This window comes from Narcine bancroftii, chromosome 5, assembly GCF_036971445.1.
Source record: "Narcine bancroftii isolate sNarBan1 chromosome 5, sNarBan1.hap1, whole genome shotgun sequence".
NCBI classification, from domain to species: Eukaryota; Metazoa; Chordata; class Chondrichthyes; order Torpediniformes; family Narcinidae; genus Narcine; species Narcine bancroftii.
The window spans coordinates 53,679,305-53,699,261 of NC_091473.1; the positions used below are offsets into that span (position 1 = coordinate 53,679,305).

General features: G+C 43.3%; 1 protein-coding gene across 10 annotated transcripts in view; it reads right to left on the reverse strand.

The window, feature by feature from the left end:
• The window catches only part of astn1 (astrotactin 1), a 2,519,376-nt gene that overhangs the window by 1,511,017 nt on the left and 988,402 nt on the right, over nucleotides 1–19,957 (reverse strand). For all 10 annotated transcript variants that reach the window (XM_069937468.1, XM_069937469.1, XM_069937467.1 and 7 more), the window contains one exon: nucleotides 15,716–15,823. In XM_069937468.1, coding sequence (XP_069793569.1) covers nucleotides 15,716–15,823 — 108 coding nt within the window. The remainder of the gene's footprint in view (nucleotides 1–15,715; nucleotides 15,824–19,957) is intronic.

Consider the following 19,957-nt stretch of genomic DNA (forward strand, 5'->3'; position numbering starts at 1 on the left):
ATCTTGTGCTACCCTCTGATTTCTGCAAGCTAGCAAATTCTGAATTTCCTCTAACTTTCTGAATAACTCTATCATGGGAGACCTTGTCAAATGCCATACTAAAATCTATACACACTACATATACATCCCTACCTTCATCAATTTCTTTTGTCACTTTCTCAAGGATCATGAGGCATGACCTGCCCCTCACAAAGCTGTACTGACTATCCCTGAAAAGACTATGCTTCTCGAAATGCTTGTAAATTCGATCCCTAAGAACCCTAGGATTGTCCCTGTTAATTAACTATTTTAAACAAGGGAACTATATTTGTCATTCTCCAGTCCTCCAGCACATTGGCCAGAGAGGATGAATGCCAAAGCCCCAGCAATCTCTTCCCTCACTTCCTGTAGTAAACTGGGGTATATCCTGTCCAGTCACAGAAAATTATCATTTTAAATATTTTTAAGAAGATCAATAATTTCTCTTTCTTTAGCTTAACTAGGTCCAGCACATAAGCCTGTTCCATATTGACCTCTCTCTCTCTCTCCCCTCCCTCTCTCACTGTTGAACACTGGAGCAAAGTATTCTTTTAGGATCTTCCCTAACTCCAGGAACTCGTTATCCCTTTGATCCTTAAGCATCCATACCTTTACTTTCATCATTCTTCTGTTCTTCACATTTGTATGGGCACCCGTAGGATTTCCTTAATCCTACATGGTGAGGCCTTGTTGTGCCCCCTCAAACTCTCATAAGTCCTTTCTTTTCTTTCCTGGCTACTATATAATTCTCATGAGCCCTTCCTGATTTTTACTTCTTCAACCTTATGTCTATTTCCTTTTTTCTCAGAACTAGTTGTCTCATCTCTTTTGTCAGTCATGGTTCTACCATCTTTATCATTTCTCAGTCCAACTCCTAGCCTTCACGTGTGGGTATAGTCCTTATGCCCATCTGAGCAGTTCTCACTGACAGGAGAAGTGGCAAAGGTGGGCGAATTGAAACCAGTTGCTCCAACCAGATGGGGCTCATTAACCTAGATGGTAACTCATCTAGGAGAGGGAAAACTCCGATTTCAAACCTCTGCTGCCTTATGGCTATACCCACTCATGGGAAAGGCTTTGGCAGTAAACCTCGAGGAAAAATCTGGAGTCAGAGTTCCCAAAGGCAGCTGACTGCTATACCCAGCACCGCAACAGCAAATCTTGCGACACTGCTGGCACCAAACTTTATCAACCTTTATCGTTTGTTTGGACCTGTCATTAGCATGGAGAGGAGGATCCCTCAGCATGGACAACTGATGGATCTCCGTATCAACTCTGCCCTGGCTTTTGCCCTGGAGAGGGCACTCCAGCTTCGCTTCTGAGAATACTAGAGGCATAGTACCCTGGTCGACCATGACAGACGGACACCACAAAAAAAGAAGAGACCCTGTGTCAGGAATCCTTTTTGGTTACACCTGACAAATTCTGCTCCATCTTATCCCTCTTAAATTAAGGAGGTGCTAGTCAATATTCGGGAAGTTAAAGTCTCCCTCAACAACCACCATTTTATTTCTACTCCCAATAGAGTGATGGCTCCCTTTTTGTTTCTGACTTTCACCCACTCTGACTCAGCAGAAAATTCCTCCACAATATCCTCTCTTTCTGCAGCTGTTTTACTTCCCTTCCTAACCCTTTAAAAACATCTGAAACTTTGTATCTGCATCAACCAATTCGTGCCCTTGCATCAGTCAATTCTCTATAATAGCCACAACATCACAATTCCATGTTCTAATCTATGCTCTAACTTCATCTCCCTTACTTCTAATACTTATAGCATGGAAAAAAAACACATTTCCAACCCTCCAACTGACTACATTTATGCTCTCTCCATTGCCTGTCCTTCATCACCATCTCACTACACATTGCAAGAACCTTTTCACCATCTGCTCTATTCTCTGCCTTCTCATTCTGCTTCCCATTCCCCTGACAAACCAGTTTAAACCCTCTCCAACAGGTCAAGCAAACCTCTCTGCCAGAATATTGGTCCCCTTATGATGTATGTTCCAGTTCAGGTGTTACCTGTTCCTTTCGTACAGATTGTACCTTCCCTAGTAGAGATTCCAAAGATCCAGAAACCTGAAATCCTGTCCCCTACACCAATTATATGGTCACGTATTCATCATTTTCTTACCCTCACTGGTGCTTGGCAGAGGCAGCAATCCTAGATTGCTACCCTTGAGGTCTTGTCTTCCGGCTTCCTACCTTGCTCTCTGTATTCTTTCTTCAGGACCTCAGCCTTTTTTTTCCCACAAATGACATGGATACCAATATGTACACTTACTTCTGGCTCCTCACCTTCCCTTTTAAATATGCCACAGGCTCAATCCAAAACATCCATGACCATGGCCAGCTAACCATCTTGGTGTCTCTTTTGTGTCCATAAAATCTCCTGTCAGCCCCTCCAGCTGTTGAATCCTCTATCATTATGGCTCTCCTTTTCTCCCTCTTTTCCTTCAGAGACCAGGTCACTCAGGCATTTCCCTGGTAAGTCATCCCCCTCGCAATAATATTCAATGTTTATTAATAATAAAAACACCAAAATGCTGGAGGAACTCAGTTGGTCTATTCAGCTAAGAGACAAAGATATATTGCCGACATTTCAGGCTCAGCACCATTTGGGGCCCCAAACAGTCCTTCCAAGTGAAATAACATTTCACTTGTGAATCTTCAAGGGGTCATCCACAGCATCCGGTGCTCCTACTGTGGTCTCCTCTACCTTGGAGAGACTGGAAGTTGACTGGGAGATCACTTTGTTGAGCACCTCGGCTCAATCCACCATAATAATGTGGATTTCCCAGTGGCCACCAATTTCAATTCCCCATCCCATTCCCTTGTCCATGGTCTCATGCACTGTCTGACTGAGACCACCCATAAATTGGAGGAACAACACCTCATCTTCCAACTGGGCACCCTCCAACCGATGACATTAATATCGACTTCTCTGGGTTTTGTTAAAACCACTCACTGCGCCCCCCCCCCCCAACCCTTTGCTTCCCCTGTCATCTCTTCATTCACTTGTCTCCCTTCACACAGACATGATAAATTCCAACTAGTCCCTAATCATATCCAATCAACACCTTTTGTTGGTCTGGATTCCTGCCCCATTGTTTGAATTTGGAGACTTACTGATCTAATCTGCTTCTGCATTTTCTAATTTTTCATTAGCTCAGGCCTAAAATGTTGGCAATATATCTTTGTCTCCTATTGATGTTGAATAGACCAGCTGAGTTCCTCCAGCATTTTGGTGTTTTTAATACAAACACAGCATCTGCAGCCTATCGTGTTTCTCTCAATCAATATTGAGGGAATAGCCACAGGGATGCTCTGCATTACCTGCCTGTTTGCTTATGTTTTCCCTTGCCTGACAGTTATCCAGCTTCCTGCCTCCTGCAGCTTCAGTGTGACTGTCTCCCTATAGCGCCTATCTATAAACTCCTTGTTCTCACGTACGAGCTGAAGGTCATCAAATTGCAGCTGTTAATTTCCAAACACAGTGTGCAAGGAGCTGCATCTTGAAACACCTCATGAAAATGTTACTAACAGGATGATGGCAAGTATTCCAGAACTCCCACATTTGACAAGATGAAGACTCCATTAGCCCAATTGCCACTCTTACCCCTTTTACACAGAGATCCCACTAAACTGGTGTGTGAACGATCCATGTTTAAAGCCAGGTTGGGTTGTGTAAGGTAAAACATCATGAGATGGGAATGTGTAGGGAGTTACCCTGTACAAGGCAGTAACAAGAAGGGGAGGTGTCCTTGTACTCCTGTTAGGTAAAACATCATGAGATGGGAATGTACAGGGCTGTAACAAGATGTAAATGCATCCTTGTACTTACAAGATAAGAGAGACATTGATGGATTGAGAGGCAGGAAGCTAGCAGGGAAAGGATAGCAACAGTTTTAGTCATTGGACAAGTAATGATATGATGATGTTCTAAGCATGTATCCAAGGGTATAAAAAATCACCATTTTGCTGATAACGGCAGAATGCATTCTCCGACTAACATGGTTAGTCGCAAGTGTTACAATCCGGTAATAAAGAACAAAGAACCCTGATTTCGACTCAGCCTGGTGTTTGTCTCACTCATTCATGAACAAAGCAGACCTAACAGTTGTTAACACAATGAACCAAGAAAAGCCAGCTCAGTGCGACCGTTTACACAGAAACCCAGCATTCTAGGTCAAAAGGAGGCAGGACCTGCAGCATTACAGCATTGGCACAGGATCCAATGCGAAACACATTGGCTCTGATATTACTCTGATACTATTCAATCAGTAAGATTGAAAGAGTACAGAGAAGATTTACTCGGATGTTGCCAGGTCTTCAGGAGTTGAGTTCCAAGGAAAGATTAAACAGGTTAGGAGCATAGAAGAATGAGGGGAGATTTGATTTGATAGAGGTTTACAAAATTATGAGAGAGTAAATGCAAGTAGGCTCTTTCCACTTAGATTAGAAGATATAAATGCAAGAGAACATGAACTTAGGGTGAAAGCGGAAAGGTTTAAGGGGAACTTTTTCTCTCAGAGAGTGGTGGGAATGTGGAACATGGTAAATGTAGGCTCACTCTTGTTTTAAAAATAGATTCATGGATAGGGTTATAGGTGTAGGCCAGTAGGACTAGTGATATGATGTTTACGGTGCAGACCAGAAAGGCTGAATGGCTTCTGTGCAGTAGTGTTCTACCTACCTTGATGGGTAAGTTCTGAGATGAAAATGACCCCCCATACTGTGTTGGTTGTGTTCACACAGGTAAGCGAAATGGTGAAAAGGTGATTAAATATCAGCTTTCAGATGCAGAGCGGCCTGACTATTCTACATGGGACTTGTATATGGTCAAAAAACAAACAATAAACTCTCTACCTTAGTCAATACCGATGGAAAATGTATGTACCACCAGCAATAAGATGGTAGGATTACAATCATAATTTCTCCATTTTTTGAACAGTGTGCAACATGCTGACTCTCTTCTCCAATTTCCATCTCAAAATATGATTGGATATTTGTGTTAAAAAAAAGGTCTGGGCTCAAATACCTGGCTGTGTGATATTCTACTTTTTTCTCTGCAAAATATTGATTTTTTTCTAGAACCTCTTATTTAACTGATTATTCCACTGAATTATTGATTGCCATTGGTGAATCTATACTTTTGTCTGAAAGTCTATGTTAATTAATCAGTTGGCAACTCAGCTTTATTCTTCATTTTAAAAAAAATTGATATACTATTCTTTTAATCACACATGCAATTCCTTTAATTTCATTTTCCTCATTTGATTTATTAATTTCCGTTATTCAACAGCAATTCTGAATACAATTTTGTCTAATTTAATCTTTCATTTTGTTGCTTGTTATCGATGGGTTTTATGCTTGGCTGGATTTCCTTGTGCATTAGAAACTCAGAATTTGCTGATTATGAACTTGTGTTTCTCTGTTAATTGAAGGAATAAGACTGCGACACAGTGAGTATCTCTTTTATAAGTATAACTAGTCTTGTTCATAAGCATCTCCCATCTGACATCTCCCTTTGCCTGTGCATTGATTTATTTATTAAATTCATCTGTGAGCTGTAACTTTAATCAAATTTAAATTGTTTTAGTGTGCCTTTTGTTTTGATTAGCCACATGATTTTAATTCATTTATGAAAAACATAATAATTATGATAATTTACTTTTCTCTGTCTTAAGCCCTTGAATATGAATACCATGATCGCAAAGTAAAATATTGCATTTTGCAACAGGTGCTCAACAACAATTTGTTACAAGTAATAAATAGATTTTCCACTCTGATATTTTTCTGTTCAATGGTGACTCCTCATTCAAATTCTGTAAACATTTAATTTTGTTCTATCTCAGATCCGTGTTGGTGTCTGCTTGTGCTTTTCTGAACTGTTAGTTAATCTCTAGAGATCCATCCGTAGTTCTGTTTGTACACAGCATCTCCAGCTTTGTAATATTTTTGTGATGTCAAGCCGAAACTTAGGACACCAACTTGATAATTTTTCTTCTGCATCTATCATGTAATCCAGTCATAGATTTATACAGCATAGAAATGGTCAAACATGACCGAATTGCCCACCCAAGCTTGACTGTATTTAGCCTATATCCCTCTATCATGTACTTGCCAAAATATCTTTTGAACACCATAATTGTACCACCTCTACAGCTTCCTCTGACAGCTACATATGTATACGCCCCACAAACTATGCATGAAAAAGTTGCCCTCAAGTCCCTTCTAAATCTTTCCCCTCTCACCACAAACCTATGCCCTCTAGTTTTTGACACCTACCCTGGGAAAAAGACAATGATTCATTTATTTCCATCCATCATAATTTTATATAGAGTACCTCCAGAAAGTCACAATCCAGCCTTTTCTGCTCCAGGGAAATAAGTGGCATCCTATCCAAGCCCTCCTATCCAAGCCCTCCTATCCAAGCCTTCCTACCCAAGCCCTCCTTTCTAAGCCCTCCTATCCAAGCCCTCCTATCCAAGCCCTCCTTTCCAACCCCTCCTATCCAAGCCCTCCTATCCAAGCCCTCCTATCCAAGCCCTCCTATCCAAGCCTTTTCAGCTTAATCAGCATGATCAAGAATCAGAGCTTGGTGTCGAAAATGGTGTGCCCAAGAACGCAAGTTATGAATGTAGCTCTGGCCATCACACAAAACAACTTCCCCTCCATCAATTTCACCCATACCTCCTGCTGCCTCAAGAAAGTGGTCACCTTGTAGCGTTGCTATGGCAGCACTACAACTCCGGACCAGCCACGTGACGTCAGTGCGTGATGACGTCAGAGCGTGTTGAGTGCATTATTCTGGCTTTTAAAAGGTTGCATGGGTGATGAAGAGTAAATCCATTTGATTCACTCTAAAAACACCTTGTGTGGCCATAATTGGTGACCCTGACGAGTCCAAAAATATACTTTTGGACAAACATGGACTCTGTAGCCATTGCTGTGAAGCTGTCACCTTTTTGGTCAGCTGAGCCTGAACTGTGGTTGCAATAGGCTGAAGCATAATTTCACCTTTGCAAAGTCAAAATAGACACCACTTGTTATTTCCATCTTGTCAGTTCACCGGACCAGGCCGTCACGAAGAGGATTCACCACATACCAGCAAGTATGATACTTTAAAAACAATTTTATTATGGGTATATGGTATGTCCCATAGGGTAAGGGCAGCCAAACTACTACATTTTGATGGGTTGGAGTCCTTGCCCCTTCAGAATTAATGGATGAAATGCTGTTCCTGCCAGGTGGCGAAAGGCCCAATATTCAACCAGCTCTTTTTCGAGCAAATGGCAGATGATATTAGGCTCTTGTTATCCAAGTGTTCATTTGAAGACCAAAGGGCTGTTGTGGCAGAACCAAAGGGCTGTTGTGGCAGAAGCAGACATTCTATGGCATTCTATACCAAGGAAAGACATCTGCACAACCAATTCCTCTGATATTGACCCCGTGTCACACTCTGGTGCTCTTAGCACATTACTCCCTCCATGCAGGCAATGCCCCAAGACAAGCAAGGAGCCTGTGGACACCTCATCTTGGTGTTATTAGCACAGTTGTTGAGGAGTAAATGCCCGCAAGTGTCTTCCACCTGCAAGCCTACTGAATATATGGGACCAGTTGTCCAAGTGAAAATTTCTGGTGGACAAGGGTTCAGAGGTTAATGTATTTCCACCCACCGGTTTTGACACCACACCATCTTACCCTAGGCCTCCAACAATGAGCAGTTAACAGTTCCAACATTCCAACCTTTGACATCAGGAAGATAAATGCCAAGTTTGAGAATCATCTTTACACTTGGCCATTTATTATAGTAGCAGTATCCTGAACTTTGCTTGGTGCAGATTTTCTTTGGGCTCATTCATTCTTTGTTGACTTAAAAGGTAATCGGCTGATAGATGGAACTATTTTTCAGACTATTCCTCTGGCAGACGCCTATACCCTTGCTCTATGCCTTCAAACATTAAATAAACCAGTAGATCAAACTGTTGGAAGACTTCCTTGAAATTACTACTCTACATGTCGCAGTCTTATTCCTCCAATCGTGAGAGCTTTTATTCGTGCTACACAGCTAAGGAAATGTTTGCCAAGATGGAGGAACTAGGCATAATTCATTGGTCTGACAGTCCTGGGCATCTCCATTACATATGGCCCCAAAACACAATGAAGGTTGATGACATTGTAGAGATTACAGGCAGATTAATGATGCCACCACCCCGGATCATTATTCAATAACTCATATTCAAGATTTCTTGGCTATTTGCAAAGAGCAAAGATCTTCTCCAAAAGAGATTTGGTGCATGGCTATCTCTAAGTACCAGTAGAGCCAGAAGACATTCCAAAAACATCAATAATTACCCCGTTTGGGTTCGAATTTTTATGAATGCTATTCAGATTAAAGAATGCCGCTCAATTATTTCAACAGGTGATGGATGGTCGAGGGCATGCAATGACCAATGTATTCATTTACCTCGACACCATTTTAGTGGCCAGTGGGACTAAGGAAGAACATTTGAAACATCTTCGTATACTTTTTATTTGTCTTCAAAAGTTATCTGATTATCAATCTGGATAAATGCATTTTTGGACAGGAAATGATTGATTTTTTCGGGCACAGTGTTACTCAGGAAGGTGTGACTCTGCTTCCATCCAGAGTTGAGGCCATTACCAAATGCTCAAGACTTCCTACAGTTAAAAGCCTGCAGAAATTCTTGAGAACGATAAATTTTTACTGTCTGTTTCATCCGGGAGCAGCTCATATCATGAAGCCTCTTTTCGATTTACTGCCTGGAAATGCCAGAACCATCCATTGGACTGAAGAGGGAAACAATGACTTCTTGAAGATGAAAGTTTTGCTGCCTCATGCCACTCTGCTCAGCTACCCAGTTTTAAATGCAGCCACCGTCCTTTCTACAGACACTTCCAGTATGGCCGTAGGAGGAGCACTTTATCAATATGTCAATGGGCAATGGACTCCGTTAGTGTTCTTCAGCCGCCATCTTTGTGAGGTAGAGAAGAAATACAGTGCTTTTGAGAAGGAGCTTTTGGCCATTTATTGTCCATTTGACACTTCCTTTATTTTTTGGAGGGCAGGGAATTTACTATGTACACTGACCACAAGTCCTCAATATTTGCATTTTCCAAGGTCGTAGTGCCCTGGTCAGATCATTCATTTCAGAATTGTCCACAAAATATACTATATATTTCCAGAAAGACAATGTAGTAGCTGATGCGCTTTCCCATTCTGCTCAACTTGAGTATCACATGATCAATTATGCAAAGACTGAAGTTATTAAAACTGAAGGCTTTTATTAGCAAGAGGTGGATGGCCTCCCTTATGTTACTGGCTCACCCTGACCCGGACTTGAACTGGGGGAAAGCTTGTGGCATGACAGACTTTATGGAGGATAAACGGAAGGAGTCACGAGCCTGCCAGTGAGAGCAGGGTCAAACATAAAAGGTGATGTTATTGACATAAACAATAGTGGTTTCACTACTTTAATCCCCTCTTTTTAAAAAGAAGACCCGAGGGGTGTGTATTCCAATCAGGTGACCTCATAAGTTCAGTCTATCCAGTGGCCTCCTTTGGCATTGTGACCAGCGTGTCCCTGTCTGGGGGGGTCTGTGGTGGTCTCTGTCGGCACTGGCTGCTCCATCTCAGTTAGCCTGGGTGGGGTATTTGGTTGAACCACCAGGGTGGGAGTGTGTGTGTTAGCTGCCGGGTTGGCCGTGGAGGTGGAGGTAGGGAAATGAGACCCTGAAGAGCTAGGAGAGGTGTACCTGTTGGCTGGTTGGGGAAGTGGGGGGGGGCATCCAGATGCTCCTGCATGTGCCAGGTCCCAGGAGGATACTGTGTCCTCATGTCTGTCCGGGAATGCCACGTAGGCGTACTGTGGGTTAGCATGGAGCAGCTGGACCCTCTTAACCAGAGGGTTGGACTTAAATGCTTGTGAAGTAGGACAGGCCTGGGGAATGTCAACCAGGTGGACAGGGTCGTTCCTGATGCCGATCTCCTGGGGAATGTAAAGAGTCTCTCATGAGGCGTCTCATTGGTGGCCGTACACAGACGGACTGGATAGCATGGAGGGCCTCTGGGAGGACTTCTTGCCAGTGGGGGACGGAGAGGCCTTTGGACTTTAGGTCCAGAAGTACTGCCTTCCAGACCATGCTCTTCTCCTTCTCCACCTGGCCATTCCCTTTGGAGTTATAGCTGCTGGTCCAGCTAGAGGCAATGCCCTTGGACAGAAAATATTGATGCAGCTCATTGCTCATGAAGAACAAACCCCTGTCACTGTGGACGTAGCAGGGGTATCCAAAAATGGTGAACAGGTTGTTCAGAGCCTTTATAAAGGTAGCTGCAGTCATGTCCAGGCAGGGGATGGCAAAGGGTAACTGCGAGCACTCATCGATGATGTTGGTGAAGTACATGTTGCGGTTTGTGGAGGGTAGGAGTTCTTTGAAGACCATACACAGATGTTCAAAGGGGCGAGTGGCCTTGATAGGGTGTGTCCTGTTGGGCTGGTAGAAATGTGGTTTGCACTGCGTAGACTCAGTAATTTTTGAGCAGCATCCTGTTGTCCTCAATGGAATAGGGAGATTACGATCCTTGATGAGGTGAAAAAAATGGGTGATTCCAAGGTGGCAGATGCCATCATGCATTGCCTGCAACTGGTCCATCTGCGCACTGGCACATGTCCCTCGAGGCAGGGCATGAGGGGCCTTGTTGACCTTTCCAGGCCAGTACAGTTAAGTCATAATTGTCGGTGAAGAGCTCAATTCTCCACCTCAGGATATTGTCGTTTCTGTTTTTACCCCACTGCTGGTTGTTCAAAATGAAGGTGACTGCCCATTGGTCAGTCAGCAGGGTAAAATGCTTACTGGTGAGATAATGCCTCCAGTTCTGTACTGCTTTGACAATAGCCTGGGCCTCTTTCTTGTTGAGTGCTGGATCTTAGGGCCCTGGAGGATGTGCGAAAAAATTGCCAATGGCTTGCCCGCCTGGTTAAGTGTGGCAGCCAAGGCAATGTCAGATGGGCCGGTCTCCACCTGGAACGGGATGGACTTGTCCACTGCTTACATCATTGCCTTTACATGTCAGCTTTGATATGGTTGAATGCCTCCTGGGCTTCTGCCGACAGGGAGAAAACGGTGGCCCTGATGAGGGGAAAGGCCTTCTCCGCATAGCTGGGGACCCACCTGTTGATGGTCTGGGAGTAATCTACGACCATCTGGTGTTTCTCCTCATTCTTCATTACCATGACCTGGGTTCTCCAGCGGCTCGTACTCTGCTCTATCACCCTCTCAGTGAGGAGACATCTCACCTCAGACTTAATAAATGCCCTGTCCCCCGCACTATATCACCAACTTTTAGTGGTGATGAGCTTACAGTCCAGGGTGAGATTAGTGAACAAGGAAAGGGGGAAAATTCCGGTGCGTGGAAAGGCCGCATATCAGATGCGGTGATTGAGTTTGGAGTTGTTGGTTGACCTTGTGATGAGAGAGGGGTGGACAGTTCATAAACTTCGTTACAGACCATGAGGGGAGGGTGGGACACATCATCCATGGTGATGCTCTTTAAGTTGCACTGAAAGTCTAACCCCAGTAGGACAGGTGCACAGAGAGCGTGGCAGTACCGGGAGCTTAACGTCACGGTACACTATGCCTTGGATAGTCAGTGTCACAGTACAACTGCCATGAACTTTTGCTGATTTGGATTTGGAAGTTAGGGAGATGCTGTGCCTCTTGGGTTGCATCCCATGGGAATAGTGCTTACAGCATTCAGGTGAATGAAGCTCACTGTGCTTCCACTGTCAAATAGGCAAGTGATAGGTCAGCCATTTACCTGGAAGTTCATCATGGCCCTGGAGAGTTGGTGTGGTCTGCATTAATCCAGGTTTACCGATGGCAGTGACAGCTTGTCGTCTATGGAGTTCCATTGGCTGCTGGTGGTCCGGTAAGATGGCAGCCCCCATGGTGCACACGTGGCCCGGTAGACTTTTGCGAGGTATCTCTTTTTCCTGCAGTTAGAGCAGACAGCATCTTTGGCAGGGAAGCATTACATTGGATGCTTCCCCTGCCTGCAGAAATAGCACTTTGTGTGGTCACTGTAGAGGTCAGTTCAGGATGGGAGGGGGTTTGCAGTCCCACCTTCCAAGACGGCAGTGCCTGTGTCTCCCACGAGTTGGCCGTGTGTTCACTGGAGAACGATTCTGCGTTGTGGATTGCCACTTCCAGTGTGCTTGCCAGTTCAAATGTTTGATGTAGGCTCAGTCTTTTCTGCTCCAGTAGCCTCTGCCTCCCATAATTGGAGTGGACGCCTGCTCTACACATGTCTCTGATTAGCAGCTGTGTATGTTGTTCTGCACTCTCAGCCTGGCAGTTGCAATCCCTTGCAAGCTCCTGACAAAGTCATTGAATGTTTCCCCGGGATGCTGCCTACGCGAGGGGAGTATATGCTGTGCATAGTCTTTGTTCACCTGTTCCTTGTACTTTCAGGGTGTCCATGGATCTCCATATGTCTGGAAGTCCTGGACCATCCGGTAGACTCAGTGTCCAATGTACAAAAATAGTAGATGGAGCTTGTCTTCATCACCCTGGATCTTAGGCTGCAGAGGATGCGAGGAATCTTTAGAGGCAGCTGAGCCTGAGTATGAATTTGTTGGCTACTTTGGGTTCTCTCAGGTTGATTTCTAGGCGATCCAGCTTCAAGTATTTGTCCATGTTCCGAAGAAGAAAACAAAATTTTGCGAAAAAATTGATGCACAATCAATTCAGCAAAGAAGTTATTGGAACTGAAGGCTTTTTATTAGCAAGAGATGGACAGCATCCCTTGTGTGGCTGGTTCACACTGACCCAAACTCAAACTGGGGGCAGGCTTGTGGCATGACAGCCTTTATGAGGGATAAAGGGGAGGAGTCACGAGCTGGCTAGTGAGAGCAGGGTCAAACATAAAAGGTCACGTTATTTACATATACAAAATAGTAGTTTCACCAGTTTGTAGATCTAGGTACTGACTACACAGCTTTAGACATGGCCCAAGAACATGACCATGATACAAATGCTTATTGAGTTAATGGCAAACTATTCCTCTGTGATATATTGATGGGACACCCACACCCTGTATTTCCAGCATCATGGAAACATTGAGTATTCGACTCTGTGCATGGTCTCTCACATCTCTTAATGAGATTGACCGTTCATATGGTTTTAGATAGCTTCATGTGGCACGGTCTTAAAAAAGTTGTTACACAAATGGCGAGGTCATGTATTGCCTGCCAGAAAGCAAAAGTTCAGTGGCATACCAAGGCACCACTACAGTCCTATGAAGGACCTTATAGGATACTCAGACAAACTAGGTTGACCTGTATTTTGGACATTGGAGAGAAGCCACAATCTTTCACTATTGACAGGCTTAAACTAGCTCATGTGGACAAGTCTTCCCCTCTGCAATGGCCAACAGTCTGTCACAGAGGTTGACGATTTAAAAGACAGACAAACCTTTCTGCCAGTTATGGGGGCGGGGGGGGGGGGCTGGGGGTGGTGTGTAGCGGCACTATGGTGGCACTACAACTCCCAGGAGGCATCGAACCGGCCATGTGACGTCAGTGCATGTTGACGTCAGCATGTGTCGGCTTTTAAAAAATTGCACAGAGGATGAACAGTAAATCTGTTTGATTCACTCCACTGCGATTCCATTAGCCACAATCTTATTAAAGGATCCTTCCTGCTCCTTGCACACACACTTTCCTCTGGGCAGAAGATACACAACCTTGAAAACATTAACTCCCAAAATCAATGACAGTTTTTTTCCTAAGATGATGCTCTTGCACTGTTTAAACTGAAACGCTCTCTATTCTCATTAGATCCATAATGAGCTGGCCAATTGGCTGATAGTAGAAAACAAGAGATATTAATGGAGGGTTGCTACTCAGTTTAGAGGCCTGTGACAATCAGAATGCCACAGACAATGGTGCTGTGATCACTGTATCTAATCTATTTATATCAGCTTGAATAGCGCACCAGTTAGCATAGTTAGTTTGCAGATGATACCAGAATTGGTGGTATGGTGGACAGTGAAAGTTATCTAAGATTGCAACAGGATCTCAACAAACCAGGAGAGAGAACTCAGATAAGTGTGAAATGTTGCTTAAACCAGAGAATGGGAGGCCCCTGGAGAGTGCTGTATAGCAAACATTTTGGGGGGTACAGGTACATTATTACAATGGAAGTGCCTATGCAGGTCGACAAGGTGATGAAGAATGCTTTTGGCACGCTTGCCTTTAGTTTGACTGACTACAAGAGCAGAGACATCACATTACAACTGTACAAGATGTTGGTGAGACTTCACTTGGAATCTTGTGCCCAGTTCTGGTCACATTTCTACAGGAAATATAATCATAAAGCTGGAAAGGATGCAGAAAAGAATCACTTGGACTTTCCGTCCTGGAGTATAGAAGGCAGAGGAGTGTGGGTTGATGGGGATGGGGTTGGGGGTGGAGAAGGCACAATAGAGTTTTATAAAATCATGAGGTTCAGAGATAGGGTAAATAGTCATAGCTTTGGGGAATCTAAAACCTGAGTTCATAGATTTAAAGCGAGAGGGGAAAGATTTAAAAGGTCTGTGGTGGTAGCTTTCCCACATGGAGTGTGTTAGGTGTTTGGAACAAGTTGCTGGAGGAAGTGGAAGAAGCGGGGGAAATTATGATCTTCAACAGACGTTTGGACAGATATATGGATAGGAAAGGTTTAGAGGGGTTTGATCACTGGCAGTTGGGAAAAGTTAGTCATCATCGGCAAGTTGGTTGAAGAGCCTGCTTCCGAGTTGTGGAATTCCATAACACTGACACTGTATCCTCCACTCTTAACTGAACTTAGTATGGGTCAAATTGCGTGAGTAACACACAAAATAAAGATCTTCACCGTGCTTCCTTAGTACATGTGACGATAAACAATTCTTTCCAGTTTATTTCCATCTGATCCTATATGTATTTAATATTTTCATTGTGGTCTCAATTTCAAATGGTTCAAAGTGAACAGACACCAGTGCATTTGACTCCATCATCTGAATCAGAATCAGAATTTGTCATGAACAAATCATGAAATTTGGTGTTTTCACAGCATAATCGTTGTACAAACCTTCATATTATAACCATCTGATAATATTATTATAAAATAATAGTGCACAAGAAGTCAGGCAGTGTCTTCGGTTCATTGATTATTCAGGAATCTAACAGCAGCGGGGAAGAAGCTGTCCTAGTGCCACTGAGTGCTCGTCTTTAGGCTCCTGTACCTTTTTTCCTGATGGTAGCAGAGTGAAGAGGGCATGGCCTGGGTGGTGGGGGTCTTTGAGGAGAGAGGCTGCTTTTTTTAAGACGCCGCCTCATGTCTGTGTCCTTGATGGAGTGAGGTCTGGTGCCTGTGATGTCACAGGCCGAGTTAACAACCCTCTGGAGTTTATTCTTGTCCTGAGAGTTGGCTCCTCCGTACCAGGCAGTGATACAACCACTGCAGAATTTCTTGTTTAATGCAACATGAACAACAGTGGATTCATTGCAGTTGTAAGGATGTGTGACAACTTTACAAGAATCTTTCTCCAGAAAAAGTTGCACCATTTTGGATTCAGTAAATGTGATGCTCTTTCTAGTCTTACTTCAATATTGCCTCATGCCAATAAAATTAGGATAGTCGTCAACCATACCTCGACTGCGACGCCTGCTGCGTGAAGGGTCTGTGTAAAATGTAAGCTGAGGTTCATTATCTGCTTCAGTCCCAGAATCACCTTCAGGGTTCAAAAAGGCAGATCCAGCTGCAAAGAAAAATAAATGGTGTGAGCACTGAAACTCGTAAAGTTACTTGACGGGAATTCTCATCAGCAATAAAAATGGCAACATCGTTTCAGAGAAATGTAATTATCTTCTGATGAGTTTGGAAATATCAGACAGCACAATTATCACAACAATATTACAGTGCCAGTGACCTGGGTTTGAATCCTTCGCAGTCTGTAAGGAGTTTGTACGTTCTCTGTGTGACAGCGTAGGTTTCCTCCAGGAGCTCCAGTTTCCTCCCATTTTCCAAAGATATGTGGAGTTAGTAGGTTAACTGGTCACATAGGTATATTTGGGTGGCATGGGGTCAAGGGCCAGAAGGGCCTGTAAAGATGCTGCATCTCTAAATTAAATACATTTGGAACTAAATGGCAAATGCAGGAATGAGGTGATAAGGTTCAGAGGCTGAGACATCAGCTCTCATTCTGACCTTCCTTTCCTGATCTTTCCAGCAGAGTCAACTGTCAGCAAATGGCAATGATCTAAGGCTGAACGATGCAAACCCAATTAAGTTTTACTCAATGAAAATTGAAATAAAAAGCTGCAGCTGACCAAAATCTGAATCAGAAACCAAAATTTCAGGTCAGACACCTTTAAGACCCTCTGTTGAGGGAAAACAAAGCAAAAGGGCAGGCAGACATGAAGCTGGTAAATCAAGGAAAGCTTCAGATTCAGCAAAAGCCAATGCATGGAAATTCTCTTTGGCCTGAATATTAGATTACTATCTGTGTCACTGAAAATGGTTCCAACGTGACAAGTATACCCGAATGAATGAAGGTGAGAGCAAATGCAGCACGCTGATTTGTATTGTGAACCAATCTGGTTCAATATGTGATTATTCTGGATTACATAAATCACAGCACTTACTGATGACAGAAGAATAATCATTGGTAATGGGGAAAAATGAAACAAAAAGTCTTCACTTAGCTATGAAGAGCATAATATGAAAAGAAAGGCAGGGATGTGACTTTTAAGTGGTGAAGCTCAGGTTTTCAGTGGATCAGACATGCTGGAAGGAAGGAAATCTGGCAACCACATGGGGAATGCTGTGCCAGGCTGCTTCAAGTTACAGCCTTAAGAAATTTAAGAAATAAAGTCACATTATTTGAACAAGTTTGGGAACCGTACACGGAACACAACAGAGAGGGCCTACTGTGGACATCCACTCTTAAAATGATAGAATGAGAAGAAGACGAAATGAACTGACCCAGTATGTAAAAGTAGATGACACAATTTTCTTGTTTATTTTCATTGTGTGATGACATTGTTTAATGGGTTTATTGTATTGTATATGTTGAACATTTAATGGGTAGGGAGGGGGGTGGGAAGGAGGGAGGGAAGGGAGGGGGGAAAAGGGGAGAAAATGACACTGTGTATATTCAAGAGGGAAATGTTTGTGTGTATTTTGGTTAGTGTGAAAAATAAAAAAAATTTAAAAAGTTACAGCCTTCTCCATAACAATCAAAGCAGTTCAGTTTGTTACAAGAACTTTAACTAGCTATTGATTATTTCCTTACAAATCTTGCGTCCAATCACATGCAATGAATAAAATTTTGAGGGTATGCTGAATCATAACTAAACTAAAACAACAGCTACTGTCTATGTTGCTCCCTGCTGCATGCTTGGTGCATGATGTCATTTTATCACTGACATGCATTTACTATCTGGATGCTACATTTTTGTGAAGACAATACAAATTAAGACAACTGCATATAGGGTTAGCAATTACAAGACTGTGTAAAAGTGTAAATTCCATGAGACAATATGTTTCAGAAACTGAAGATTAACTTCTCTGCTGCTATTATTGAAGTGTCCATTCCTTTAGGAACAACACACAAAGAAAACATTTTTAATGCTGAAAGGATTGAACAGAGTTGATGTGAATAAGATCTTTCACTTGGTGGGTGAATCCAGGACAAGAAGGCACAGTCTTAGAATGAGAAAGTATCCATTTAAAATGGAGATGAGGAGAAATTTCTTTAGCCAGAGGGTTGTGGATTTGCTCAATTCATTGCCACATACAGCTGTGAAGACCCGATCATTGGGGGAGCTTAAGGATGAGATTGATAGCTATCTAATTCGTCAAGATATCAAGAGAAATTTAGAAAAGGCCAGAATTTGGAACTAGATGCGAGAACAGTTTATCTCGGGGTGGTGTTGTGGAGCAGATGTGATAGGCTAAATGGCCTACTTCTATTCCTTTATCTTGTGATCTTGTGAAAAGTCCTGGAGAAAATCAGCAGATCACAAAGCATAAAATAGAAGTGAAAGGTAACCAAAATTTCGGGCCTATACCGATCATCCGGAATAAGAACAAGACAGGTTGGTGCTTGATCAAAAAGGTGAGGGTAGTAAGGAGGAAGATGGGTGAGGAAGGGGAAGGATGGAGCACAGGCAAAAAAAAATAATTGGTGGATACAGATAGGAGGGTAGAAGGAAATAGCTAAACTGATAAGGGGAGAGGGTAGGGGGCTAAAAAAAGGCGCATTCCTGAGAAGTGTGTCTATCATTTTATCGTCCAAATTAATTTGAATGTGGTGCGTGATGTGACTGTGTGTGTTTGACTCTGTGCAGTGTGTGAATATGGGAGCATTGTTGTGTACAGATTGAATCACTGTGCATCTTTCCTAACAAGAGTCCATTAAGTTAAAGGGTGTGGTTGATGGGTGTGGTAGGGACTGAATGGCCCATTCCTTGTTATGTGACTCTGGAATTCCATAAGTGTTCAAGAAAGAAAGTTGCAGATGCTAGAAGCCCGAAAGAAATGCGAACAAATGCTGGCCTTGCTGAGTATTTTCCAGCAGTTTGTGCTGCTACAGTGAAATGTTTGCAATTACTATTTGTGTGTGGACAAATCTCGCTTAACTGTGAGTGGATTTCCCGTTCATTCCCAGGGGTGATGGGAGGGCATGCGTAGTGAACTGCTCTCCCAGCCCAAGGCTGGCTCGTCACACCTGGAATGCGGATGGGCTGGAGAGGACATTTGTGTGCAGCTTCAGAATAAGCGTGACATTCAGGGGAAGCAACACTCTCCATGTGATGCCTGGTGGACCACCAGCACAAAAAAAAGGTGGCACCATTTGGAGCCGCGTGGTTGCGGGACTCCTGTCGTGTGCTTGTGGTTCAAGTGCATCACAGGAGTCCCACAATGGTGGCCTCATGGTTTGCCGTGCGGCTGCTCTTCCAAACGTTTTCCAAAGCCCCCTGAGGGCTGTGGGTGGTGCCGTGCTGTTGCGCAAAAAGGCAACCATATATATTACCATGTATTTCGCTGGACAAGGCAACCTTCAGATAACCTATTTCAGACTAAATTTCATGGTTTTAGCTCATATCGGTGGTATAAGACAGTCCAAAAATGTACCAGTACTATACATGTATTGAATGAGCCGCTGTCATGTTGAATGAGCTGGCGGGTGTGGCCGGTGGGTGGGTAAAGCTCTGTCACAGAGCGATTCGCAGTTCAGACTGTAGCTTTATTTATTGTGGGACACTGACGACGAAGCTGAAGCTGACGTACCAGATTCAGTCTGGGACCCGTATGATGAGTGTTATTAGCGAGACTCCGAATGTGCTTGCCGAGTTCTTTGCCTCAGACGATGAAGCAAGTGATTTTCAATGATTTTAAAAGTCTGTGATGTGTATTTTTTTAATTTTACAATTCATTTATTGGTCTAACATCACATTGGTAATGGATTTTAATGCAAAATAAAAATTGTGTTCCCTCTTCTGACAAGAGTCTTTGATCTAAAAAGTGTTAACCTTGTTTTTCTTCCCACAAATGCTGCAATTCGCCTATTGTCAAAATCGCTCCACAGCAGATGCAATATCATTCAGCTCCAGATCACCTGGAAAACAACAATTCATGCACACAGCTGCTCGGCCTTCAATACCATTATTACCTCAGTGTTAGCCAAGATGTTATAAACTCTAGGGGGTCTGTAATCCCCTCAGCATCTGGATCCACAACTTCTCATTGGAAGACCACAGTCAGTATGAATTGGAAACAATATCCCCTCCTCATTGATTATCAACAAAGGTGCACCTCAAGGATGTGTGCTTAGCCCACTGCTCTATTCGTTATATACCCATGACTGTGTGGCCAGACACAATTCCAA